Source organism: Bactrocera dorsalis, chromosome 1 (genome assembly GCF_023373825.1).
Source record: "Bactrocera dorsalis isolate Fly_Bdor chromosome 1, ASM2337382v1, whole genome shotgun sequence".
NCBI lineage: Eukaryota > Metazoa > Arthropoda > Insecta > Diptera > Tephritidae > Bactrocera > Bactrocera dorsalis.
The window spans coordinates 67,085,808-67,109,990 of NC_064303.1; the positions used below are offsets into that span (position 1 = coordinate 67,085,808).

Below are 24,183 nucleotides of genomic sequence, written 5' to 3' on the forward strand. Positions count from 1 at the left end.
AGGGGTATTCTCTTGCTCTTGCAAGATTGCAGATTGCAAAAATACTACACCGAAATATACAAGGGCACGAGAGCACCCATTGCAGAATCTAGTGATATATGAGCGACTGATTCAGTCAATTTATTGTAAATGACTATTGTGCATGGCTATTGTGAATTGGCGCACCTTCTGCATACATTTTTAACAAAAAAAACTGTAACAAAACTTTATAATTTATATAGAAATTATAAAATATAATTAAAATTTACCTTTCTCAACAATTTAACGACGTCATATGTCTTTATGTAAAATGGCAACTACAACAGGGTTGCAATTTTATTTTTGCGTGACATTGCACGCTAATATACATGGGTTTTGGTCTGACATATTTCACAGCCCTTGCAAATATTTTTTTGCGTGTGTTTGTTGTTGTGCCGTTGTAAATCTGCAATGCTTGCAAGAGCAAGAGAATACCCCTTATGAATCTTCAAATTACAAAACGTTCCATCAAATAACTTTAAATTTCACAAATTTATTTAATTTTCATTGTTTTACATATTTTAAAAGTGGTTTTGAACAATGCAACAAATCCCTCCGTTTACATAATTTTTTCGCAAGAGTCCAGTCAACTGTCAAAGTTTAGGTGGTTTTGACGTTTAGCAATTGTTCTCTCACTTCCAGTGAGAGAGGAATTGGACATCTCTTTATCACTGGCAGGATGGCTGCGGCAATACTGACATTGTACACAAATTAAAGAGCGGAAATTTACTTCATATCGGAATTTTACAATTGTGTGAACAATAAGAGTTAAAAATATTTTGCAAGTTTTAGAGTTTCGCATTAATATCATTTTTTAAATACCTTTGTATGGAGGGAAATTCTGATCACTGTCTGAAAAAATTATATAAATTATACTTGTATCTAAAAACAATTTTATTTAATAAAAAAAACTGTACATTTTAAAGCTTTACAATACTCTATTGTTGTTCCTATTTTGTTCACACCAATGTATGTATATGTGGTCAAACTGGTGATGGTGCCAGTTGTAAAATTAATTTTAATTACAATTGCGAAATCATTTCTAAAGTTGTGGGCTTTTATACGTACATACATATTCAAGTATCTAAAAGATACTTGTGATCATAATACATATATATTTTCTTTAAACATATTTCAGTTCCATTTAATGAAAATGCTTATATTGGCGGGTGGCGAAGTAAAACACTTATTTTAAGCCGATTCGAACTTTATTTAAATTCAATAATTCGATCGTACGATCGTTCGTTAAAATATTACATCTACATGATTGCATTTTAATGTACAATCAAAATTTAATAAATCCTTAAAGTTGTATTTTAATGTACATTCTTTAGGTATAAACATTTTATAAAATTAGGGTTGTTACGCGCTAACATTCCCCCCCTCCGTGATCTCCATACTCTGACGTGGGGTTCACTTTCAGATCTAGGCGCGCAAGTTTCACTACTAGCCGCGTTATTAAGCCATGGGAAGTTTTGATTACGCCGCTTCTAATTTGTCCGTCGCTGCCCTTTATGACATCCAAAACTATTCTCTTTGTCCAAGTGTTCCTTTTCATGTTTACATCAACAATTATTACGACGTCTTTTGGAGCGATGGGTTCTGGTGTTTTTTCTAACCATTTTGCGCGTCTTGTTAGGCCTGGCAAGTACTCGCGAATCCATCGCTTCCAGAATCGATCAGCCAACTCACCAGATGTGCGAAATCTCTTATTTAGCAGCGACGGAGTGGTTACATCGCAATCACCCTTTTCTCTTATGCCACTTGAATTTCCCAGAAGGAAATAGTTTGGCGTTAATGCTGCGCTATCGTATGATTCCAGTCCAGGACGCAGTTAATAGTATTTTCGACATCGGCTAAAGTCTCAGTACTTCCTCCCGTAGACCTTCTTTTGGTAATATGTCCATCAATACTGGCTTTTTAGATCGTACCATGCGCTCCCACACTCCGCCCATATGTGATGATGCTGGTGGTATGAAAGTCCACTCAAATTCGGGGTATTTCCATTAGTGTGCCAGATGATATTTTCTCGATTTCATTTGCCAGAATACGACTAGCGCCTCTGAAATTAGAGCCGTTGTCAGAGAAGATTCGACGTGGAACTCATCGTCGTGATATAAAAAATTTCAGAACAAGGAGGAATGAGTCAGTAGATAGTGATGAAGAAATCTCAATATGTACCACAGGTATGGTCATGCAGGTAAAAACAACTCCCCAACCCTTCTCATGCCCGCTGCCAATCGTCAGGTCGAAGGGTCCGACATAGTCCACTCCTGTATAAGCGAAGGGGTGAGTGAATGACGCGAGGAGCTCTGGTGCTAACTTTCTTATTTCTGGTGGATTCGGTGTGGTTCTCCGATTACAACATTGTTGACATACTTTAGATATCATCCGCACCAAAGCTCGCAGACCATTAATGCAGAATCGCTGTCGCATCTCATTTACCACTATCTCGTTATGGTGGTGATGGAACTTTCGATGATAGAAATCTGTGATCAGATGAGCCACAATATTGTTTTTTTTTTCAGTATAATCGGTTGTTTGAGATCTGTTTTCACTCCTCTTGCTTCTTCGCTCCGACCCTTAACGCGTAGCAGTCCGAGCTTGTCTATAAATGGAGAAAATTTGTAGATTGAGATTTTTCTACTACCGCGCCTTTTCTTATTTGATCAAACTCCTCGCCATAGCATTCTTCCTGGCACTTGCGGAAGAGAAGTAGTACGGCAGTTGTACAGGTGCTATCAGAAAGAATTGTCTGAGTAACTGTGTTTCTCGCGGTGTTCTTCATAGTCAAACGGAGAAAACGAAGAACGCATATCTGTACAGCGCGTAGTTTTTCCCACTTACTAAATCTTGTAGGATCTGGTTGCGTATCACCAATATCTTTTGAAGAATCAATTGTTACGTGTTGTATAGTTTATGTTACAATTTGTGGCTCTTCGAATTCGGATGTTGGCCAGATAGTTTCTGATAGATATAGGAACTCAGGGCCCGTAAACCATCTCCCAGAGCTTTTAAAGTCCATATTCCTATGCCATTTCGTACCGTCGTCGGCTACGTTATCCTTCGTTGGCACCCACTGCCACTTGTTGATTTGTGAATTCTCTAGAATTAACACCAATCCACGCAGCAACAAATTGGTTGAATTTTCTGGCGTCAGACCTATTCCAATATAGTACATCCTTTGAATCGCACCAGAACACTATGAACTTAGCTAGAGGAAGTCCTAAGATGGCTGCCATCAGCTCAAGTCTCGGCACCGACAGTGACTTCAACGGAGCAATTCGTGTATTAGAGGCAACAAGATAGCAATGAACTTTGTCGCCCATACTTGAACGTAGAAAGACCACAGCCGCATATACTGATATGCTATCATCAACAAAGATATGAAGTTGGTTGTCGCTGCTGCGATTTGCGAAAGTGTAGCACCTTGGAATTCGGATTTTATCAATACAGCGTATTATCCGGCTTGAACCTGTGAACAAAGGTTAGTTCGTCACTTGTTGCTAACCACCACATACCAAGAACCTTTTGAAATTCTGATCCTGGCTCTATGAAACATTTATTTGCGGGTTTATGCTTACTTGAGAGCGCTTGCAGAACTCGTTTAGAATTCGACAACCAGTTTCGCATCTCGAACCCGCCTTCACAATGGATGACGTTAGTAGCGAGTCGAATCATTTCTACCTCATCATCCATACTATGCAACCAATCGTCCACAAACGTATTTTCGACAATTGTTGCCACATCATTTGGTAGTATCTTTTGAAAACGTAGAGCGTTCTTATCTCTTATGTAATTTGCCAAAGATAAGGAACACGATGCCGCAAACGTCATAACGGTCATAGCGAATACATTGGGACGTCTGCTACTCTTGCCGTTTCGCCACAGGAACTACTGTGCTACGTGATCTTCTGCTCTCACCCTAATTTGGTGAAACATTTCACGAATATTTCCACAGATAGCCACTGGTCGTTCACGAAACCTCAATAGGACACCTACCAACGATCTTAGAAGATCGGGTCCTTTCAATAATACGTCGTTTAGACTGGTGCCACTCACCTTAGCTGCTGCATCCTAGACGATTCTCAATTTATTTTTGTTAACGTTCTCAATTGTGAATATTGGAATAAACCAAGATTTGCCTCCTTTTGATATTTCCTACACATTTAGTTTTCTTATGTAAGCCTTTTCGAGATGGACACTTAACTTCCCAACAAGATATTGCTTCAGATTGTTCGAATATTGTGCACACGTCTATAGTTTCTCTCTCTTGCAGATATTTCACAGCTCAAAACCTTTGAGTTTACCTCCTGCTGTGTTATGTCGCCCGTCCATCTTAAGCACAAGTCTTCATCAGGGCCGTCGAGACCTAGCTGCTCAGCCAATTTACTGTCCATCAATGTGCATTATGGTCCCTCACCAATCAACGGAAATATCTCCACTGTGGCTTTAGGACCATACAATATTACCGGAATGTAACGAAAAATGGCTCTCCTGAACTTACGTTGATGAACTAGGATTGTATTTACTCGACTAGTCTTTGCTGCAGCATTTTGGCTATGTAGTAGTGGGTTGTGCACCATTCTATATTTATCTACTCCGCACACTTGCTTAGAGGTGCAGCGTCTAACCATGTGGGACGTAAAGCATCGAATGCATAGCCTTTTGTCCTTGATTAACTGCCAGCGTTCATTTCGGCTCTTTGCTAGGAAGTTTGGACAATCGGCAAGATTGTGCTCTTTGTCGGACAGAGAACAAGCTATGGAATGTTTAGTTTCCTCTTTACGCGTTTTGGTGGGGCTAAGCTCATTTGATATTTCGTCGTGCACGAAAACTCTTTGCCTATCTTCCGCAGCGTTACCGTTGGTTTGATTAAGTGGCGTTACCTGGCTTGTACATGATGCCAGCGCAAATAGCCATTCATCGAGGGCCACGACATCTACCCTTGAGATGGTCACTCGACGACGACCCCAGTCTAATTTCATATCCCCAGGAAGTTTACTCAAGCATAGGAACGCGAGATCGATAAGGGTATTCACTTAATCGGTTCTCACTGCTGGCATCTGTCTCAATTTCCGTTGTACAGGGTGGCTGATGAATTTTGCTATATTAAGAAACTCAAATAATTTTTTTTTCAGTGTATGGAATTCATTTTTCTTTTATTCATGTTAAAGCTCATTCAATTTTATTAAATATAGCTTAATTAGTTAAAAAAAAAAAAGGTATTTAAATGGTACTGATCTCAGATTTTTTTTTGCTTGAAAAAATGGCGACAAAGGCGGTGGCTTTCCCTTTCGAAAATTGAAGGGACGTGAAAACTTTTATATTTGGAAGCGCCACGCGAAATCATATGTTGTGGTGAGCATGCATTAGCTGAAGAAACCTTGATGTTTGAACCTAATGACTCTTCTCATATTGCCACAGTTGAAGCTTAGCGACTATGTATCAGTGCAAGAATATGTGAATGTTTTTGTGATGACGTCCCTTAAAGTCAAAAACGCTGGTCTCAATATAGACGATAAGCTTCGTTAATGTTAGCAAGTCTATCGGACGAATTTCGCCCCCTCGTACTTGCCGTTGAAAATACAAAAGAGAGAGTCACCATCGATAGTGTAAAAAATCTTTTGTTGCAAGATGTAAAATCGAAAGAAAAAACAAATTCGAAAGTGAATTCTAATGAGTTTCGATGGCATTCTTTAAAAAATTGGCCATTTTGTTCGTGATTGTCCTAATAAGACTAAGCAAAATTACAACAATACAAAAAACAAAAATATTCTTTTCGCATCTTTCCTTTCTCACGACATTCGTAATAAAGCTGAATGGTTGCTGATTCGGGTGCTACTTCGCATATGATAAAAAATCTTGAAATAATTGTAAATGAAGTCCCGATGGAAAATAATAATATTCTAACTGCAAATAATGAAGTAATTAAAGTTATCTCAAAAGGTGGTGTGAATATGTGCTTATTTGCCAATAAACTAAATACAAATGCTGTTGTAAAAAACGTTGAGTATGTGTGGGAGTTATGTGCGAATTTGCTATCGGTACGACAAATGACGAAAGATAGAAACAAAGTAGTGTTCGAATGCGATAAATGCAAAATAATAATAATTTGATAGCCACCGGAAAGCAAATGCGTGCATCATTTAAAAACCGTGTTACGCGGGCGAAAACTTTCTTGATTTAATACATTCGGATGTAATTGGTCCATTTTCAATAAAATCGTTTTCTGGTGCTCGTTTTCTTTTGACATTCGTAGATGATTTTTCGCATAAGAGCACAAATAAGAAGTGTTTGCTGAATTTGTAAAATTCAAAAAAATTATCGAAAATCAGTGTTCGCGCAAAATAAAGTTGTTTAGGTCAAAAAACATCACCGTATACACCTGAGCAAAATGGTGTTGCTGAACCACTAAATAGAACAACTATTGAAAAAGTGCGGTGCACTTGGGCATAGGCAGCGAATACTGAGTTCCATTTAGGGACACACGCGAAAAGTCCCTATGAAATATGGACTGGTAAAAAACCTGACTTAAAGTTTTTAAAAGTTTTTGGCTGTAAAGCCATGATGCATGTGCCAAGTGAAAAGCGAAGCGTTTCATATCTTAAGACGTTTGAAAATAATCGCGGCCAAGAAATATGGCTCTAATTTTGTGTAACTAATTTTTTATCAAACGATCCTCAAAATTTAACTGATGCTTTGGCTAGTGAAAATTGAGATGAATGGAGAGTGGCAGTTCAAGCTGAAATAGAGTGTTTAGTACAATTACCTGTTGGTAAGAAAGCCATTAAATCTAGATGGGTATTCATAACCAAAAGGTACGGGAATGGTAAGGTATAATTAGAAAAAAAGTTTTAATTAGAAAGAAACGTTTGCTCCTGTAATTCGATACACGTCATTACGTTTTTCATTGGTCTTAGCTGCACGGAAAGACCTGTTAGTCCATCAAACGAATGCTGTAACTGCATTTCTCAATGCTGAGTTAAATGATTCGACTTTAATGCCAGGGTGGGTAAAGAAGGTATCTTTGGCACTGCGGTCGGTAAATTCAGCCTCCACGAGGAAACATCCCCAAATGGGTTGAGGCTGATCGACTTCGCCGGGGCCCGAAATATGGTTATCTGTAGTACTAGATTCCAGCATAAAAAGATACATCAAGCTACCTGGCTGTCTCCGGATCGAAAAACCTCCAACCAGATCGATCATGTTGTGATAGACGGAAGACACGTCTCCAGTGTTTTAGATGTACGTGCGCTCCGAGGTCCTAACATCGACTCGGACCACTATATTGTTGCAGCCAAAATTCGCACCCGCCTCTGTGCAGCAAAAAACGCACGCCAACAAACACAAGGAAGGTTCGACGTCGAGAGGCTGCAATCACAATAGACAGCCGAACGATTTTCTACTCGGCTTGCACTCCTGCTCTCTGAGAGCACTCGTCAACAACTCGGTATAAGGGAACTGTGGGACGGCATTTCAAACTCCTTACGTACAGCTGCAACCGAAACCATTGGTTTTCGGAAAGTGCAAAAGAACAGCTGGTACGACGAGGAGTGCCGTGTCGCAGCGGCAACGTTACGATCGACCACAACACGTGCGGGATGGGATAGATACCGAGAGTTGAAGAGGGAAGCGAGACGCATTTGCAGACAGAAGAAGAAAGAGGCCGAAATGCGTGAGTACGAAAAGCTCGATAAGCTGGCCGACAGGGGTAATGCTCGAAAATTCTACGAAAAGATGCGGCGGATAACTGAAGGTTTCAAGACCGGAGCATACTCTTGTAGAACCCCTCAAAGTGATCTAGCCACCGATGCCCAGAGCATACTTAAATTATGGAGGGAACACTTCTCCAGCCTGCTGAATGGCAGAGAACGCACAACGTCAAGAGAAGGCGAACCCGATTCCCCAATCGATGACGACGGAGCAGACGTTCCATTGCTCGACCATGAAAAAGTTCGAATAGCAACTACCCATCTGAAGAACAACAAAGCGGCGGAGGCCGATGGATTGCCGGCCGAACTATTCAAATACGGCGGCGAAGAACAGATAAGGAGCATGCATCAGCTTCTTTACAAAATATGGTCGGACGAAAGCATGCCCAACGATTAGAATTTAAGTGTGCTCTGCTCAATCCACAAAAATGGATATCCCACAATCTGCGCCAACTACCGTGGGAAAAGCCTCCTTAACATCGCGTATGAGGTTCTATCGAGCGTACTATGTGAATGATTAAAGGCCGCCGTCAACAAACTGATTGGATCTTATCAGTGTGGCTTTAGACTTGGAAAATCAACAACAGACCAGTATTCACCATGCGCCAATTTTGTAAAAGACCCGTGAAAGATGAAACGGAACACACCACCTCTTCGTCGATTTCAAAGCTGCTTTCGACAGTACGAAAAGGAGCTGCCTCTATGCCGCGATGTCTTAATTTGGTATCCCCGCAAAACTAATACGGCTGTGTAAACTGACGTTGAGCGGCACCAAAAGCTCCGTCAGGATCAGGAAGGACCTCTCCGAGCCGTTCGGTACCAAACGAGATTTCAGACAAGGCGAATCCCTATCGTGCGACTTCCTCAACCTGCTGCTGGAGAAAATAATTCCAGCTGCAAAACTTAATCGAGCTGGTACAATCTTTAATAAAAGTGTACAGCTGCTGGCATATGCCGTTGATATTGATATCATCGGCCTCAACACCCGCGCCGTTAGTTCTGCTTTCTCCAGACTGCACAAGAAGCAAAGCAGATGGGTCTGGCAGTGAACGAGGGCAAGACGAAATATCTCCTGTCATCAAACAAACGGAATGATGACCTGTGAGAGATATATGACGACATTCATATAGTTCAGCGAATTAGAAGACAGCAGCTACGCTATCTAGGTCATGTTGTCCGAATGGACGAAAACACTCCAGCTCTGAAAGTATTCGACGCTGTACCCGCCGGGGGAAGCAGAGGAAAAGAAAGACCTCTACTCCACTGAAAGGACCAGGTGGAGAAGGACCTGACTACCCTTGGAGTATCCAATTGGCGCCACGTAGTTTAAAATCGGCTTGGCGAGATGGGAATACTAAGTGGAAAACCTGTAAAGAGGCCGTTCGTAACAAAAAAATTAAAGAGAAGTGGTTAAGCTGGGTTAAAAATAAACTTAACTGGACGCAAACCAAGTGAAAATGTATAATGCTTTCCGACGAGTCAAAGTTTAATCTTATTGCACCTGATGTCAAGCAGTTCGTCGCAGACATGGTGAAGGATTTGCAGAAAATTGCATTCTTCCTACATAATGGTATAGATGAATTTTCAAGATCAAACCGGAATCAATTTTAATTGTAGAGCTCAGTGAACGTTAAGAAATTTACAAATATTTATTATATCGGACCCAGCTTGATGTCCCTAACCGAAATTATATTTATCCCTATTTTAGAGAATAATTCTGCATCTTGCTATCGCACTCGCTCGGTAAGTTTGGCAATAAAGATTTTTCACAACCGTCATTTTTCAAGTTAATTCGTTCATTTTGATATTAAAAAATTAAAGGATGATTTGGGCATTTCTTCATTGAATTGGAATTAAGCTTCCGGATTTCAATCCAATAGAGAGTAAGGACCTAATAAACTATAAAATGCGCAAAAAGAAATCCAAAACGTTGCTAGAACTGAAACAACAATAGAAGTGTGACTCAAAGCAGTAATCACTGAATATTTCAGCGCTTTAAACGAATCCATCACAAAGAGAGTTAAAATTGTCATAAACTCTAAAGGCACCACAAATTAATAAAGAGATATAAAAATAATTGTATCTCAAAATTTAAATAATATGTGCGTTTTTTAATATAAAATAAAATATTATTATAAAAAAGTATTATTTTGTAGAATATTAAAAAGATCACCATTATTGAAAAGACTGAATTCAACAATTTATGTTTTGACGATTTTGTGTATACATTGCTACAAAAAAGGACCCCGAAATTGTAATTTAAATACCTCGGGTAAATGATATTTCAAAAATATGTTTTTTGGCTAAATTGGACCGTCTTTAATTACTATGTTTGTTTAGAACAGCTGCTAAGTCGGTACACCTCAGTAGTGCATTGCGATTTTTACAATAGATAAAAATATCGAACAAAGAATATGTCTCACCTTTTGTATTTCTAACCAAATTTCGTGTGCGAAATCATTTCGAATGTTGATTTAGTTTTATCAAAAGCACATGCAAACATACATGCGTATCGACCTTTAAAGACGGTCGATAGATCGTTTAAGATATGCCTCGTTCTGGACTTTTGGCCTCTTCAGCTGACGAAAATATTAAACAAGTTAAGGTATGGATATGATAGAGACTGTTCGAATGATTTTGGTGGATATTTTGGGTATAAAACGCATTCTTGCTCGACTCGTTCCGATAAAGCTAATTTCTTTCAAAAAGAGTACGATTGTGACCGAATTTAAATCTAAAAACGCAATAAACACCAACGATCAACTATCGTATTCACCAGATTTGGCTCCGTGTGGCTTTTTCTTTTTTTTAAACTGGAATTGCCGCACCGTGGAATCCGTTTTCAATCGATCGAAGATATAAAAGAAAATCCGTTTAAGGATTATTCATTTTTGATAACAAATCTATTAACAATATTTCAATACAGTTCACGTATACATATTCTACCAGCGTATATTACCCATTGTTTACGTTTCTTTTCACCATATCATTTGAAAAATATTTTTATGACTGTCTCTGGCCGAATTCCAAAATGGTCCGTCCTGACAAAGGAAGTAATTAAATTTTAATTATTTAATTTAGTGGCTTGAGACAATGCTGACGAAAATATAAGCATTATTTTCGAAATACTAATATTCGGCAATTTGCCAAATTCCCTAGAGATAAGTAGGTACATTAGGGTGCTTAAAAAAAAAATTTTGAATTTTTTTCAACTCTTCTTCTTCTTCTCTACTGGCGTAGACACCGCTTACGCGATTATAGCCGAGTCAACAATAGCGCGCCAGTCGTTTCTTCTCTTCGCTACGTGACGCCAATTGGATATTCCAAGCGAAGCCAGGTCCTTCTCCACTTGGTCCTTCCAACGGAGTGGAGGTCTTTCTCTTTCTCTGCTTCCCGCGGCGGGTACTGCGTCGAATACTTTCGGAGCCGGAGTGTTTTCATCCATCCGGACAACATGACCTAGCCAGCGTAGCCGCAACCAACGTCGACTCATCGGTTGCTGTCATCGTCCAAGCCTCTGCACCATATAGCAGGACGGGAATTATGAGCGACTTATAGAGTTTGGCGTTTGTTCGTCGAGAGAGGACTTTACTTTTCAATTGCCTACTCAGTCCGAAGTAGCACCTGTTGGCAAGAGTAATCCTGCGTTGGATTTCCAGGCTGACATTGTTGGTGGTGTTAATACTGGTTCCTAAATAGACGAAATTATCTACAACTTCAAAGTTATGACTGTCAACAGTGACGTGGGAGCCAAGTCGCGAGTGCGACGATTGGTTGTTGGATGACAGGAGATATTTCGTCTTGCCCTCGTTCACTGCCAGACCAATTTGCGTTGCTTCCTTGTTCAGTCTGGAGAAAGCAGAACTAACGGCGCGGGTGTTGTGGCCGATGGTATCAATATCATCGGCATACGCCAGCAGCTGTACACTCTTACAAAAGATTGTATCTGCTCTATTAAGTTCTGCAGCTCGAATAATTTTCTCCAGCATCAGATTGAAGAAGTCGCACGATAGGGAGTCGCCTTGTCTGAAACCTCGTTTGGTATCGAACGGCTCGGAGAGGTCCTTCCCGATTCTGAAGGAGCTTTTCGTGTTGCTCAACGTCAGTTTACACAGCCATATTAATTTTGCGGGGATACCAAATTCAGACATCGCGGCATAAAGGCAGCTCCTTTTCGTGCTGTCGAAAGCAGCTTTGAAATCGACGAATAGGTGGTGAGTGTCGATTCTCCTTTCACGGGTCTTTTCCAAGATTTGGCGCATGGTGAATATCTGGTCGGTTGTTGATTTACCAGGTCTGAAGCCACACAGATAAGGTCCAATCAGCTTGTTGACGGTGGGCTTTAATCTTTCACACAATACGCTCGACAGAACCTTATATGCGATGTTGAAGAGGCTTTTCCCACGGTAGTTGGCGCAGATTGTGGGATATCCATTTTTGTGGATTGGGCAGAGCACACTTAAATTCTAATCGTTTGGCATACTTTCGTCCGACCATATTTTGCAAAGCAGCTGATGCATGCACCTTATCAGCTCTTCGCCGCCGTATTTGAATAGCTCGGCCGGCAATCCATCGGCCCCTGCCGCTTTGATGTTTTTCAGTCGGGCAATTGCTATTCGAACTTCTTCATGGTCGGGCAATGGAACGCCTGCTCCATCGTCATCGATTGGGGTATCGGGTTGGCCTTCTCCTGGTGTTGTGCGTACACTGCCATTCATCAGGCCGTATTTGAATAGCTCGGCCGGCAATCCATCGGCCCCTGCCGCTTTGATGTTTTTCAGTCGGGCAATTGCTATTCGAACTTCTTCATGGTCGGGCAATGGAACGCCTGCTCCATCGTCATCGATTGGGGTATCGGGTTCGCCGTCTCCTGCTGTTGTGCGTACACTGCCATTCATCAGGCTGGAGAAGTGTTCCCTCCATAATTTAAGTATGCTCTGGGCATCGGTGGCTAGATCACTTTGAGGGGTTCTACAAGAGTATGCTCCGGTCTTGAAACCTTCAGTTATCCGCCGCATCTTTTCGTAGAATTTTCGAGCATTACCCCTGTCGGCCAGCTTATCGAGCTTTTCGTACTCACGCATTTCGGCCTCTTTCTTCTTCTGTCTGCAAATGCGTCTCGCTTCCCTCTTCAACTCTCGGTATCTATCCCATCCCGCACGTGTTGTGGTCGATCGTAACGTTGCGAGGTAGGCAGCCTGTTTTCTCTCCGCTGCGACACGGCACTCCTCGTCGTACCAGCTGTTCTTTTGCACTTTCCGAAAACCAATGGTTTCGGTTGCAGCTGTACGTAAGTAGTTTGAAATGCCGTCCCACAGTTCCCTTATACCGAGTTGTTGACGAGTGCTCTCAGAGAGCAGGAGTGCAAGCCGAGTAGAAAATCGTTCGGCTGTCTGTTGTGATTGCAGCTTCTCGACGTCGAACCTTCCTTGTGTTTGTTGGCGTGCGTTTTTTGCTGCACAGAGGCGGGTGCGAATTTTGGCTGCAACAATATAGTGGTCCGAGTCGATGTTAGGACCTCGGAGCGCACGCACATCTAAAACACTGGAGACGTGTCTTCCGTCTATCACAACATGATCGATCTGGTTGGAGGTTTTTCGATCCGGAGACAGCCAGGTAGCTTGATGTATCTTTTTATGCTGGAATCTAGTACTACAGATAGCCATATTTCGGGCCCCGGCGAAGTCGATCAGCCTCAACCCATTTGGGGATGTTTCCTCATGGAGGCCGAATTTACCGACCGTAGTGCCAAAGATACCTTCTTTGCCCACCCTGGCGTTAAAGTCGCCAAGCACGATTTTAACATCGTGGCGGGTGCATCTCTCATAAGTGCGCTCCAAGCACTCATAAAAGTCATCTTTGGTCACATCGTCCTTCTCTTCAATCGGGGGGTGGGCGCAAATCAGCGATATGTTGAAGAACCTCGCTTTGATGCGGATTGTGGCTAGACGTTCATTCTCCGGAGTGAATGATAGTACTAGGCGACGGAGTCTCTCTCCCACCACGAATCCAACACCAAACTTGCGCTCCTTTATATGGCCACTGTAGTAAATGTCACAAAGACCTACTCGTCTCTGTCCTTGTGCCGTCCATCGCATTTCTTGGACGGCGGTGATGTCAGCCTTTATTTTCACGAGGACATCAACCAGCTGGGCAGTGGCACCTTCCCAATTAAGGGACCGGACATTCCAGGTGCATGCCCTCAAATCATAGTCCTTAATTCGTTTGCCATGGTTGTCATCAAAAGGGGGGTCTCTCATCTGAGGCTGTTGGTGGTTTTTCAATGGGGGTTTTTTGTTACCTGGCGGGTCCCAAACCCAGCGCACAACCCCATGCAGGGGATGTTTCGCCTTCTCACTTTAGCTCGCCTTCGAACGGATGTTCTTAGGCTACCCAGAGGATACTTGGTCAAAGACCGGAAGTCGTGAGCTGCTTGAGTCATATGTAAAAGAATCGTTTCTGGCCACTCCCAAGTGAATGGCGATCAGAGAACTTTCCTCACTTGCGTGAACTTCTACACATGACTCCATCCTCAAATATTAGTGATTAGTGATAGGTCGCTATTTTTTTCAGGTTCCTATACATTTAATTTCGTTTTTTCACTTAATCTAAAATTTCACCAATTAATTTTTGCTTCGCAATAATAATTACCATAAGAGGATAAGAGTTTATAAAAAATTCAAAACTTTTTTTTTGAAACACCCTAAGGTACATATACGAAATACGAACCTGAAAAGTAGAAGATTTTGGAAAACATGGTGTGTATAAACTATTTGGAAGAAGAGATTAATTTACGACGCAAAATGGTTAAAATCGATGAAAAGACTTTGAAGACTATTTTATTCCGTCAAATTGGAAGGTTCCGTAAAACTAGTGGTAAATAGGCGTCAGCCCTTGCAGAGTGAAATAGTTAATTTCTGCATAATATTTGGAAATGTCAACTATAATAACATTGTCTCCAGTTCCAAAAGAACATGCACAATTTTTTTGCTTTTTAACTTGGCATCCAAAAATAATCGTGTTAATAAATAAGCGGCAATTACATACATGATACTGTGAATAAATTTATTAATGTAGTTGATGGAAGGACAAGTTGCGCAAATAGTTTTTCTCATGTTATGTCAAGGTCATGTGAAATTTATTCCTTTTTTTAAAGCGAATTTAAATTTAGAGGGTGGAACTAACGGACGGAAAAATGATGTTTTGCAAAGTATTGAAAAATGGCTAAGAAAATTATTTAAATTACCTTCACAGACCTTCACTTACAATAGTAGAATTATGCGACCAAAGTAAACGGAGAAAACTTACTTTATAAGGTACTCGTATCATTTAATGGATTAACCTACATAACACCTGTAAAGGATAGTACTTATAGGACTGCAGATGCGCCACAGAGTACAAAAGATTTTACCTTAACGCCTGCTTGCCCCCATAAATTGAGAATACTTAACTAATCTGCCAAAAAAAGAAATACCTATAAATAAATATTCTTGTGATATTGATTGTCCCAACTTACGAACTAATCAAAAAAATTATATGGCAAAATCCAAATTCTGTGAGATTCTCTCACAATATGAAAAATATACGTATAGTCTTCCACAAATCAAGTAATAATCCCATCAGCGACTACAAACTTAAAACCGTCACCCTTGGCATCAATTTTGTACCCTATTTGGCCATTAGAACATTACAAGAAGTGGCAAAAACAAATGCAACAAATTTGCCTTTAGCATCTTCTGTGTTGCAAACACAAACATACGTGGACGACATAGTGTCAGGTAGCCACAGTATCACATTAGCATGCGAATCACTATCGCAAGTGATCAAAGCATTAAATTCAGCAGGTTTCCCTCTAAAGAAAATTACTTCAAATCACCCTGATATAATAAAAGACATTAAAAAAGAAGACTTATTAGATACAGACTTCCTTAAATTTGAAAAGGCTAGTACAACTAAAACTCTAGGAATTCAATGGAATGCGATAACAGATCAATTCTCATATACAATTGAGTCAATATCTGCAAAGTCCGCCATTACAAAACGCCAAATACTTTCCTCGGTGGCAAAACTTTTCGACCCCGCAGGATGGCTTTCGCCAATAATAATTCAAGCAAAAATCCTCATTCAAGAATTGTGGCAAGATGGCACTGAATGGGATGAACAGGTAAAACCTTTACGTTTAGCGAAATGAGTTCAATTTGCTAACAATTTACATACTATATCTGAAATTCGAATCCCTCGATGAATAAAATTCACCCCTGACATTAACGCAGAATTACACGGTTTCTGTGATGCATCTGAAAAGGCTTATTGCGCAACAGTTTACGTACGCACTCAGTACGATAACAAAATATCTTCACACCTCTTGGTAGTCAAAGCCAAAGTTGCACCTTTGAAGACACTAAGTCTGCCACGGCTTGAACTGAATGGTGCTCTTCTGTTAACAAAATTAATTTCAATAATCCAAACCCATCTCAAATTAAACGATCATAAAATGTATCTTTGGTCAGATTCAGAGATAAGTTTAGCATGGTTAGAAAAACCACCCTCTACCTGGTTAGATACATAGGTCATCTAACCGAATATCTCAAATCTTAGACTTAATTGGCCCAGCAAAATAGCAACATGTTGCAAGTGCAGATAACAGTCAGGGAGATACGAGAAGAGCAGTTATTGGAGCCACAGGGGCCTCCATGTTGCAGCCTGTGCCATCGCCCACACTCCCTGAAAAGATGTGCCATTTTTAAGAGCATGAAGCCCGCTCAACGACAACAGGTTGCAAGAGCCCACGGGCATTGCATGACCTGCCTGGCAGATGACCACGCCACCATAGAGTGCTGGGCCGACGGCACCTGTCAATATTGCCAAAGACCACATCACACTCTATTTCATCGATTTCCTCGCCGAGCCAATCCGTCGGAAAATCGCACCAACACACATGCCAGACCACGCAGTGATTCTATCCCACGACGACAAAGCAGCCAATCAACCACAATAAGTTCACGGCCATCTCCGCCACGCCATGCTCATCGCCAGCAACAACGACGCTCAACAGGGTTGAGCGATGTTCTCAGTACACTGCAACAGCTGCAGAGGCTCCTAGCCGATTAATTCGCCTAGGGGGGACGGGATGTTCACATGAGTTATGAGCGTTCTGCAACATCCCACGTCACATCACATCGCATCACGTCACATCACATCACGTCACAACACCTCATCACACACAGTACTTAACATCGCTCATTACTACAACACAGCAACCACACGATTATCAACGAGACGACTCGTAATCATCTAATATTCACCACCCAAACTATCAAAAGGGATTGATCGGACCGGGATCGCCCTCTTACCGTTTTCATCCGTGAAACAAGACAGTCGTCCGCGATATTCAGTTTCTTCATTTGCTATCCACAACTATTCATTTTTCCAAAACCGTCCCCTTCGCAATTTCTTTTTCTTGTTAAAGCGCCAAGTGCCGGAGTGACGTTTCGCCAGCAGTGTCGCACAGTGGGTTTCGCAGAAAACAGAAAAAAATATATATATTCAAGTATATCCTGCTGTTCTAATAAACTAAATAAATATTTTATGTTGAGTGTGATACAAAAGATCAGTGCTTTTTTACTTCACATAAGCATCAAGTAAGTATACTAGTGTCACGCGTGAACAGTTGAGATTAAAAATAAAATTATTTACAAGGTAAAGGACATACACATTTTTGAATTAAATTTATTAAAGAATACTTTATTTGGTCTCTTATCGTTTGGTCGATTGCGGTGATGCGATTTGCTATCCCGGTGTCCATTTCTTGTGTGTGATAAGAATCGCAATTTTGAGGGTCGTAACTTATTGTAAATTTTATGCAGATTTTATGATGATTATGATTATGATTAATGCCTCACAAACGTTTGAAAATTTTCCACTTTTGTGGGTGATGCCTTCCTCTCTCGCCATATCCTAAAATTCTGCACCGACTTTTTAAGATTTCAATGCTTTGTTCAACGATACATCTACAAAGAAAATTTTATTTTTTTTTTTTTATTTCTCAACAGTTTTGACAGTACTATATCTATTGTGACCTAAAAATACGATCCAAAACAATGTGGAATTTAAAAGCTATTGTGAATTGAAAATACATTACGATCCGTTTGCTATCGTATGAAAATGATAGGCATAAAAAATAGTGCGGAGATAGTTAGGAGATCGTAGCAATAGCGTAGGTACGAAAAAAATTATTCTCATTAATAAAATTTTCTTTGTAGACATCTACATCGTTGAACAAATCAATGGAATCTTGAAAAGACGGTGAGTATTTTAGGATATGGCAAGAGAGGAAGGTATCACCGCAGAAAAGTGGAAGATTTGCTAACGTTTGTGAGGCATTACATAACATCTGCATAAAATTTACAATAAGTTAAGAGACCAAACGTCAAGTGGCCAAATAAATAAATTTAATTCAAAAATGGATATGTCCTTAACCTTGTAAATAATTTTATTTTTATTGTCAAGTAAAGTACAAAAAATTTGTTCACATAAATCATTTTTTTTCCATTGGTATCTTGTTTATGTTCTTTATTACTCAAAATTATAGAAAAAAATTAAAATTTAAAAAAGTTTTGCTGACATTTCCATAAATTTGCCTATTACGATTGGTAGTTTGCGTTCGAACGACGATTCGAACGAACGGATACGTTCATATACTCGTTCACGTATCTCATCATGCCAGATTACGATAGAAGCGTTACGATCACGTACATAAAGAGTAAGAGCCCGTGACATCCAGACCTTCGTCATTTTATAAAAGCTGAAAGTTTGTTGAAGTATGCTTTGAACATAGGTAAGAACGATGTCAAAATGTGAAATTCAAGTCATCGTGGCTTTGGGGGGTAGCGGGTGGGACTGGTGCATAAAATAACAGCCAACTTTCGTTATTTTATAAAGCGTAATTTTTTAATATGTTATTCGGAATAACATTACAAACCATCTTATTTATTGCCAGACACTTTTTATGGTGGCAATCCCTTGCCAGACGCCCTAAAACTTTAATAAATTTTAATTCTACTTTCGTTATAGTATAAAAGTTAAAATTTATACATGTTATTTGGGTGACTATTAGAAGATGTTTTCTCAGTTGCCAGACAGTTTCGACAGTTCCTACCTAGGCCAGACAAACATATTGGGTCCCAATACCAAGGGTATAGGTACGAGCGCGAGGCAATATACAATCGTATAGGTGCGAGTGAGATAGCGCGTCAGGAGCGATCGAATGATGTTATTGTGTAATTATTTACGACTTAATAATTAAATAAAAGTTTAAAAATTAACATATTTGGTAAATTACTATATAAAGTGTAAATTTAATGCGAAATTAAACATCTCATTCAAATTTGATTGCATAGCTAATACATAAAAGGAATGAAAATATTTCTTTTGTAATTACGACATATAGGCTATAGAAATTATTTATCATATCTAATTAATAGAAATATTTATTTAAATTTTCAAAGAAGCGCATTGTTTCTTTTGAAATTTACAAAATTATAAACATTCTTCATAGCTTTCATTATTAATATTGATTTCGTAATTTTCTTCATACTCTTCATCACTGCTGCACCATATTTCTTCTGGCTCATTGTCAGTGTCATCTTCTTCGTTAGTTTCTGTAAAAAAAGTTACACAATTATGAAAAGTAAAAACTTATGTACATATAATAATTTGAAGTAATATGTATATACCTGATGTAATTTGCAGTGCATCACTGACAAAATTCGGTAACTGATCGCCTTCAAACCATTTAAAATTGTATTGGCTGTTAACTTGTACCCAACCATTGTTTGCTGGTTCATGTATTGATAGAATTTTCTTATGAGCATTATTCCAAATGCTGGATATATAATTAGCACGTCGAAATTGTTGGAATAGCTCTGATTTACAGGGTGGCAGACTGTTCCCATCAAAATTGCATATTTTTTTTCGCCGAAACGCTTCATTAACATCGCAGACCGTATAATTATTAATAAACAATTGAAGACGGGCAGCATCAACATCAATTATCGTACCAACATTATATATATCACATATGAACTGCTGTATTATGTCAAAAGTGCTTTGTATTTCACTACCATCTTCCTAGACTACCTATGAATAATAAAACGAAAGAACATTGGTCGATAAACAAGTAACGACACTAATGAACTTGCCAAAAATAAAAAAAGAAACAAGTGTAGAATTCATCAAACTAGAATCCACTGTTTCTAATTGCTGACGGTTCTATCGACACTGAATATCCCCACAGACAGCTGAGACCCTATTCTAGTAAACATATGCCCCGCAGCATTACCAGAAAACTTGTTACTTCTATGGGAGCCATCACTCTCATCACGAAAAAAGTGCCCAACGTGGCAACAAATAGAAATTTTCTCACCAGCCAATATGAAATTACGGAAAGGGTAGAAGAAAAAATAATCAAAACTAAGAACATTAAACACGACAAAAATGGAAACTTAAATAGACCCCAAGTTAGTAACAAAAAAAATTGAAACAAAAACTTTCACAAAACGCAATCGTTCACATTTGAACAAAGAAAACATACGTCATGCGAACTATGTAAAATAGGGCATAAACTTACATCTTGCGAGCGGTTAAAAAACTTAAAAGTAAACGGACGAAATAATTTTGTCAGGTCAAAGAGACTTTGCACAAATTGTCTGTCACATACGCATACATATACAAATTGCAAAAGAAAATTTAATTGCTTATATTGTCAAAAAGGACACCATTCAATGCTTCACAAAAAGAACCACGGGTTTAATTACAAAAGCAAATGCCGAAAACCAAAATACTAAAAATTGCAAAGAGACATCATGCTGCTCAAAGGCACAAAAATCTCAAACGCTGCACAGCGAATCACAAAATGGACTAGTCACAGAACTAGTCACCACCATACCAACTCAAGTTGAGTATAATAAATACAAATATCTTAATTCACAATTAAGGAAATGTCAAAAGTTAAGGAAACTTCCCCCCATAACTACTAGATCAAATAATGGCCGATACGTCGTACGACTACCACTAGAGCCAACAATTTTCCAATACTCCACACATTGGTATAAAAAACAAAGTCAGAGTAACCTCTGACAGCCCATATAGTAAAAGCACATACAACTTTTCGGCCCCGCAGGATGGCTTTCGCCAATAATGAAAAAACAATTCTGAACAAATCCTAGAGCGGTGGTAAGCTACTAAACGCCAAATTAGTGCATATGTATGCAAATGTACATTAAATATAACACATTTGTATCAAAAAGTCAAAAAATCGACGTTTTCATTAATTTTCAAAAATAAATAAAATCTCAAAAGAATGTTAAGGGATCACCATACTCCCAATGCGATAAAGTGACGCTCCTACACTTACAAAAGGCAAGGGTCGCTCTTATCACATCTATCCAAGCGATCCTCATATGGGTCAGCTCTACGAAGCATCATCTTAATTATGGAGAATTTTCTACTCTATGAATCGAAGCCGTTCTCCATTCTCGGACATTCTCTCGCAAGATTGCTCTAATTTCATAGTCCTAAATCTAGGGCTAAGGAGTACCCATTCTGGCCACATCTGAGCCTGGCGTGGAGTTACACTCTTTTATAATCCGATAACTTAGAAAAGATAAATAATAAACGACCGGTATACCATACCGATAAAATATGAAATTTTAAATAAGCTCTAATGAAATGAATAAAAGCATAATAATGAGTCATAAAAAAAGCAAAATCCAATAAACACGCAAAATAAAGTTGCTTCACTTAAATACCTGCACGCAAATTAAAATGCATACAAAATACGTGTGTTATGTTTTAAATCAAAATCCGTTCTCTGCACACCCGGATAAATGTTAGTACATTACGGACTTCTGTTGTCAGAATGTATTGTGCGCCTCGGCTACTCCACCGGCAGTACGCCAAAATACAGACAATAACATATTCGTGGAATACTAGGCAAAATATTCGCCTAGGGGCCCAGGATGTTTAAATTAGTTAAGCATCCACCTCCTCTCCTAGGTAAAACTGGCGCATCCTAATAGAACAGCTCAACTCACCACATCCGATGACACCATACTCATACATCACCACACAACACAACTCACCACACTTCTACATCAATCAACCCACTCAACAAAAAGGATGAAGAATTTGTTATAAAAAATAAAATTTTCATATAATCTATGTGAGATCCACCGCATTTTCACTCACATAGATAGAATATAACGCGAGTGCAAGTGACTGACGGGTGTGCCTTCCACTAAGTTGGGCACCCAAATTTTCAAAATAATACGTATAAAATATTTCCGGTCAACAAAAAATAATTAAATTAAATTTAAGCGATATTCTATATACGGGTAATATTTTATTTTATTTGGAAAACTCTTATTTACGTAAAAGAGTTCACGTCTAAACATTTCGTTCAAAACTCTTATTAACTTAAATGAGTTCGCGATTACACACACTATCAAATACGTAAAGCTTCTTTTCATACCAAGTTCGTTCAAAACTCTTATTTAAAAGAGTTCTAGTCTAATCATATAAAAACATATATGTACATACGAATATATTTTTGAAATCTCGTTTTATTAATTTTTTGAAACTCTCACATACAAAAGAGTCTTCTATTTTATATACGAAACTTTTTCTAAACATCTACAAGTCTAGTTTTCACTAAGACCTTTTGATTTATTCTATACATCTTTTAAATGAGCTCAGACTCAAAGAAGTCCAGAACAACTCAGTTGCTAAAAGTTCCAAAGATGATTTCAGAAGAAAAAAGTCTGTGTACACCAGCAGATGCCCCACGCTCAAAGCAAGGTGCTACAAAACAAAAAAGGGTGAAAGATATTTCAGACACCAAATTTATTTCCGAGAGTTACAGTCTAATTCGATACTGCACTCGATTCTCATCTTCACCGATTCAAGATAATTCTGAATCGGTATTAGAAATTAAAAAAGAAAATCTTGACAACTTCTGGACACGTCTGCCAACGGCATATGACGCAATCATAGAATCTGACGACTCAGATCTACCAGAAAATTTTAAATCCTCGGCTTGCTCAAAATACGAAAATTGCTTAGACAAATTCGAAGAGACAAAAGCCATGATCTCTGATCAGCTAAAACTAATCAAATCAATTGCACCTACTCCACAACCGAGAGTAGAGCTGCCACAAAGACAAGCCCAAGAGGAAAGTTCAAGCATTCACCTTAAAGTGCCAGTATAGTAATTCTGGTAAATATATGCACAGCTGCATTACCAGAAAAATCGTTACTTTAATGGGAGCAATCGCTCTCATCGCGAAGAAAGTGCCCAACGTGGCAGCAAATGAAAGAATTTCTTACTATCCAATATGAAATTGCAGAAAGGGCAGATAAAAAAATAGTCAGAATGAAAAACGTTCAAAACGACCTTAATAGAAGCTTCAATAGACGCCAAGCAAGTAGCCACAATAATTCAAATATAAGCTTTTTTAAAAACCAATCGTTCTCATCCGAACAATATAAACAAACGTCATGCGAACTTTGTAGAGGAGGTCACAAGCTCAAATCGTGCGAAAAATTAAAAAAAAATGTATATTAGCGATCGAAACAATTTTGTAAAAACGAAAAAACTATGTACCAACTGTTTGCCACATGTGCATACGCTTAAAGATTGCGAAAGCAAATTTAATTGCGTTTACTGCCACAAAACACATCATTCAATGTTACATATAACAAATTATTCCAGCTCACCCCCAAACAACGCAAACTTCAAAAGAGCAACAGGATTAGTTGTAATAACAAATTTTGAAAACTGCCAAGAAGCACCATGCGGCTCAAGGCGTTAAAAACCCAAACGCTACATAGCGAAAGTTACAGTAGGGTACTATTATCCACAGCAGTTGTCTCCATCGAACACCGAGGAGAGCTGTTTAAACTCAGGATCAAAGATCACAACGATCATTTATTGCGTCTAGGGCACAAAACAGGCTACAGTTGCCAACAAAACTGGCCAATTCTGAAATCACGGGAATGGGCGGAAGAGTTGTTCAAAACTCAAATAAAATCTGACCCATTACCCTCTTTTCCCCCCAAACGGATAAGCGCATACAAGCAAAAACTATGTGTTACCGCAATTAACCAATATACTACCAAGCTATCATATAAATAGCAAGCATCGGGAAAAGGTTTCACACCTAAAGCTAGCAGACCCAAACTGCAACACCCCCGCTCAAACAGATCATTGCAGCGATCTCATACCACAGATAAGGTATTGAGAAAATCACAAATACACTTCTGGCGCAAAATACCATTTTCGGATGGGTCCTAAGTGGACTATTTGCGGTCACAACATTGACAACTCAAGTTGAGGAAGTCTCGCACGAGTACCTCAATTCACAATTAAAAAAACTTTGGGAATTAGAAGAAC

At 39.2% G+C, this 24,183-nt stretch overlaps 1 protein-coding gene across 1 annotated transcript; it reads right to left on the reverse strand.

Moving 5' to 3' along the window:
- LOC125780344 (uncharacterized) lies at window positions 1-24,183 on the reverse strand. The gene is made up of 2 exons (XM_049462557.1): window positions 19,469-24,183; window positions 1-19,393 (listed from the first exon to the last, which is right to left on the reverse strand). Exon 2 carries the CDS (start codon window positions 13,991-13,993, stop codon window positions 12,200-12,202), a length of 1,794 nt encoding a protein of 597 aa, XP_049318514.1. The 5' UTR covers window positions 13,994-19,393; window positions 19,469-24,183; the 3' UTR covers window positions 1-12,199.

What these genes read in the sequence shown, in the direction of transcription:
- LOC125780344 (XM_049462557.1), bottom strand. Translation starts at nt 13,993, where the DNA reads ATGAGAGACCCCCCTTTTGATGACAACCATGGCAAACGAATTAAGGAC.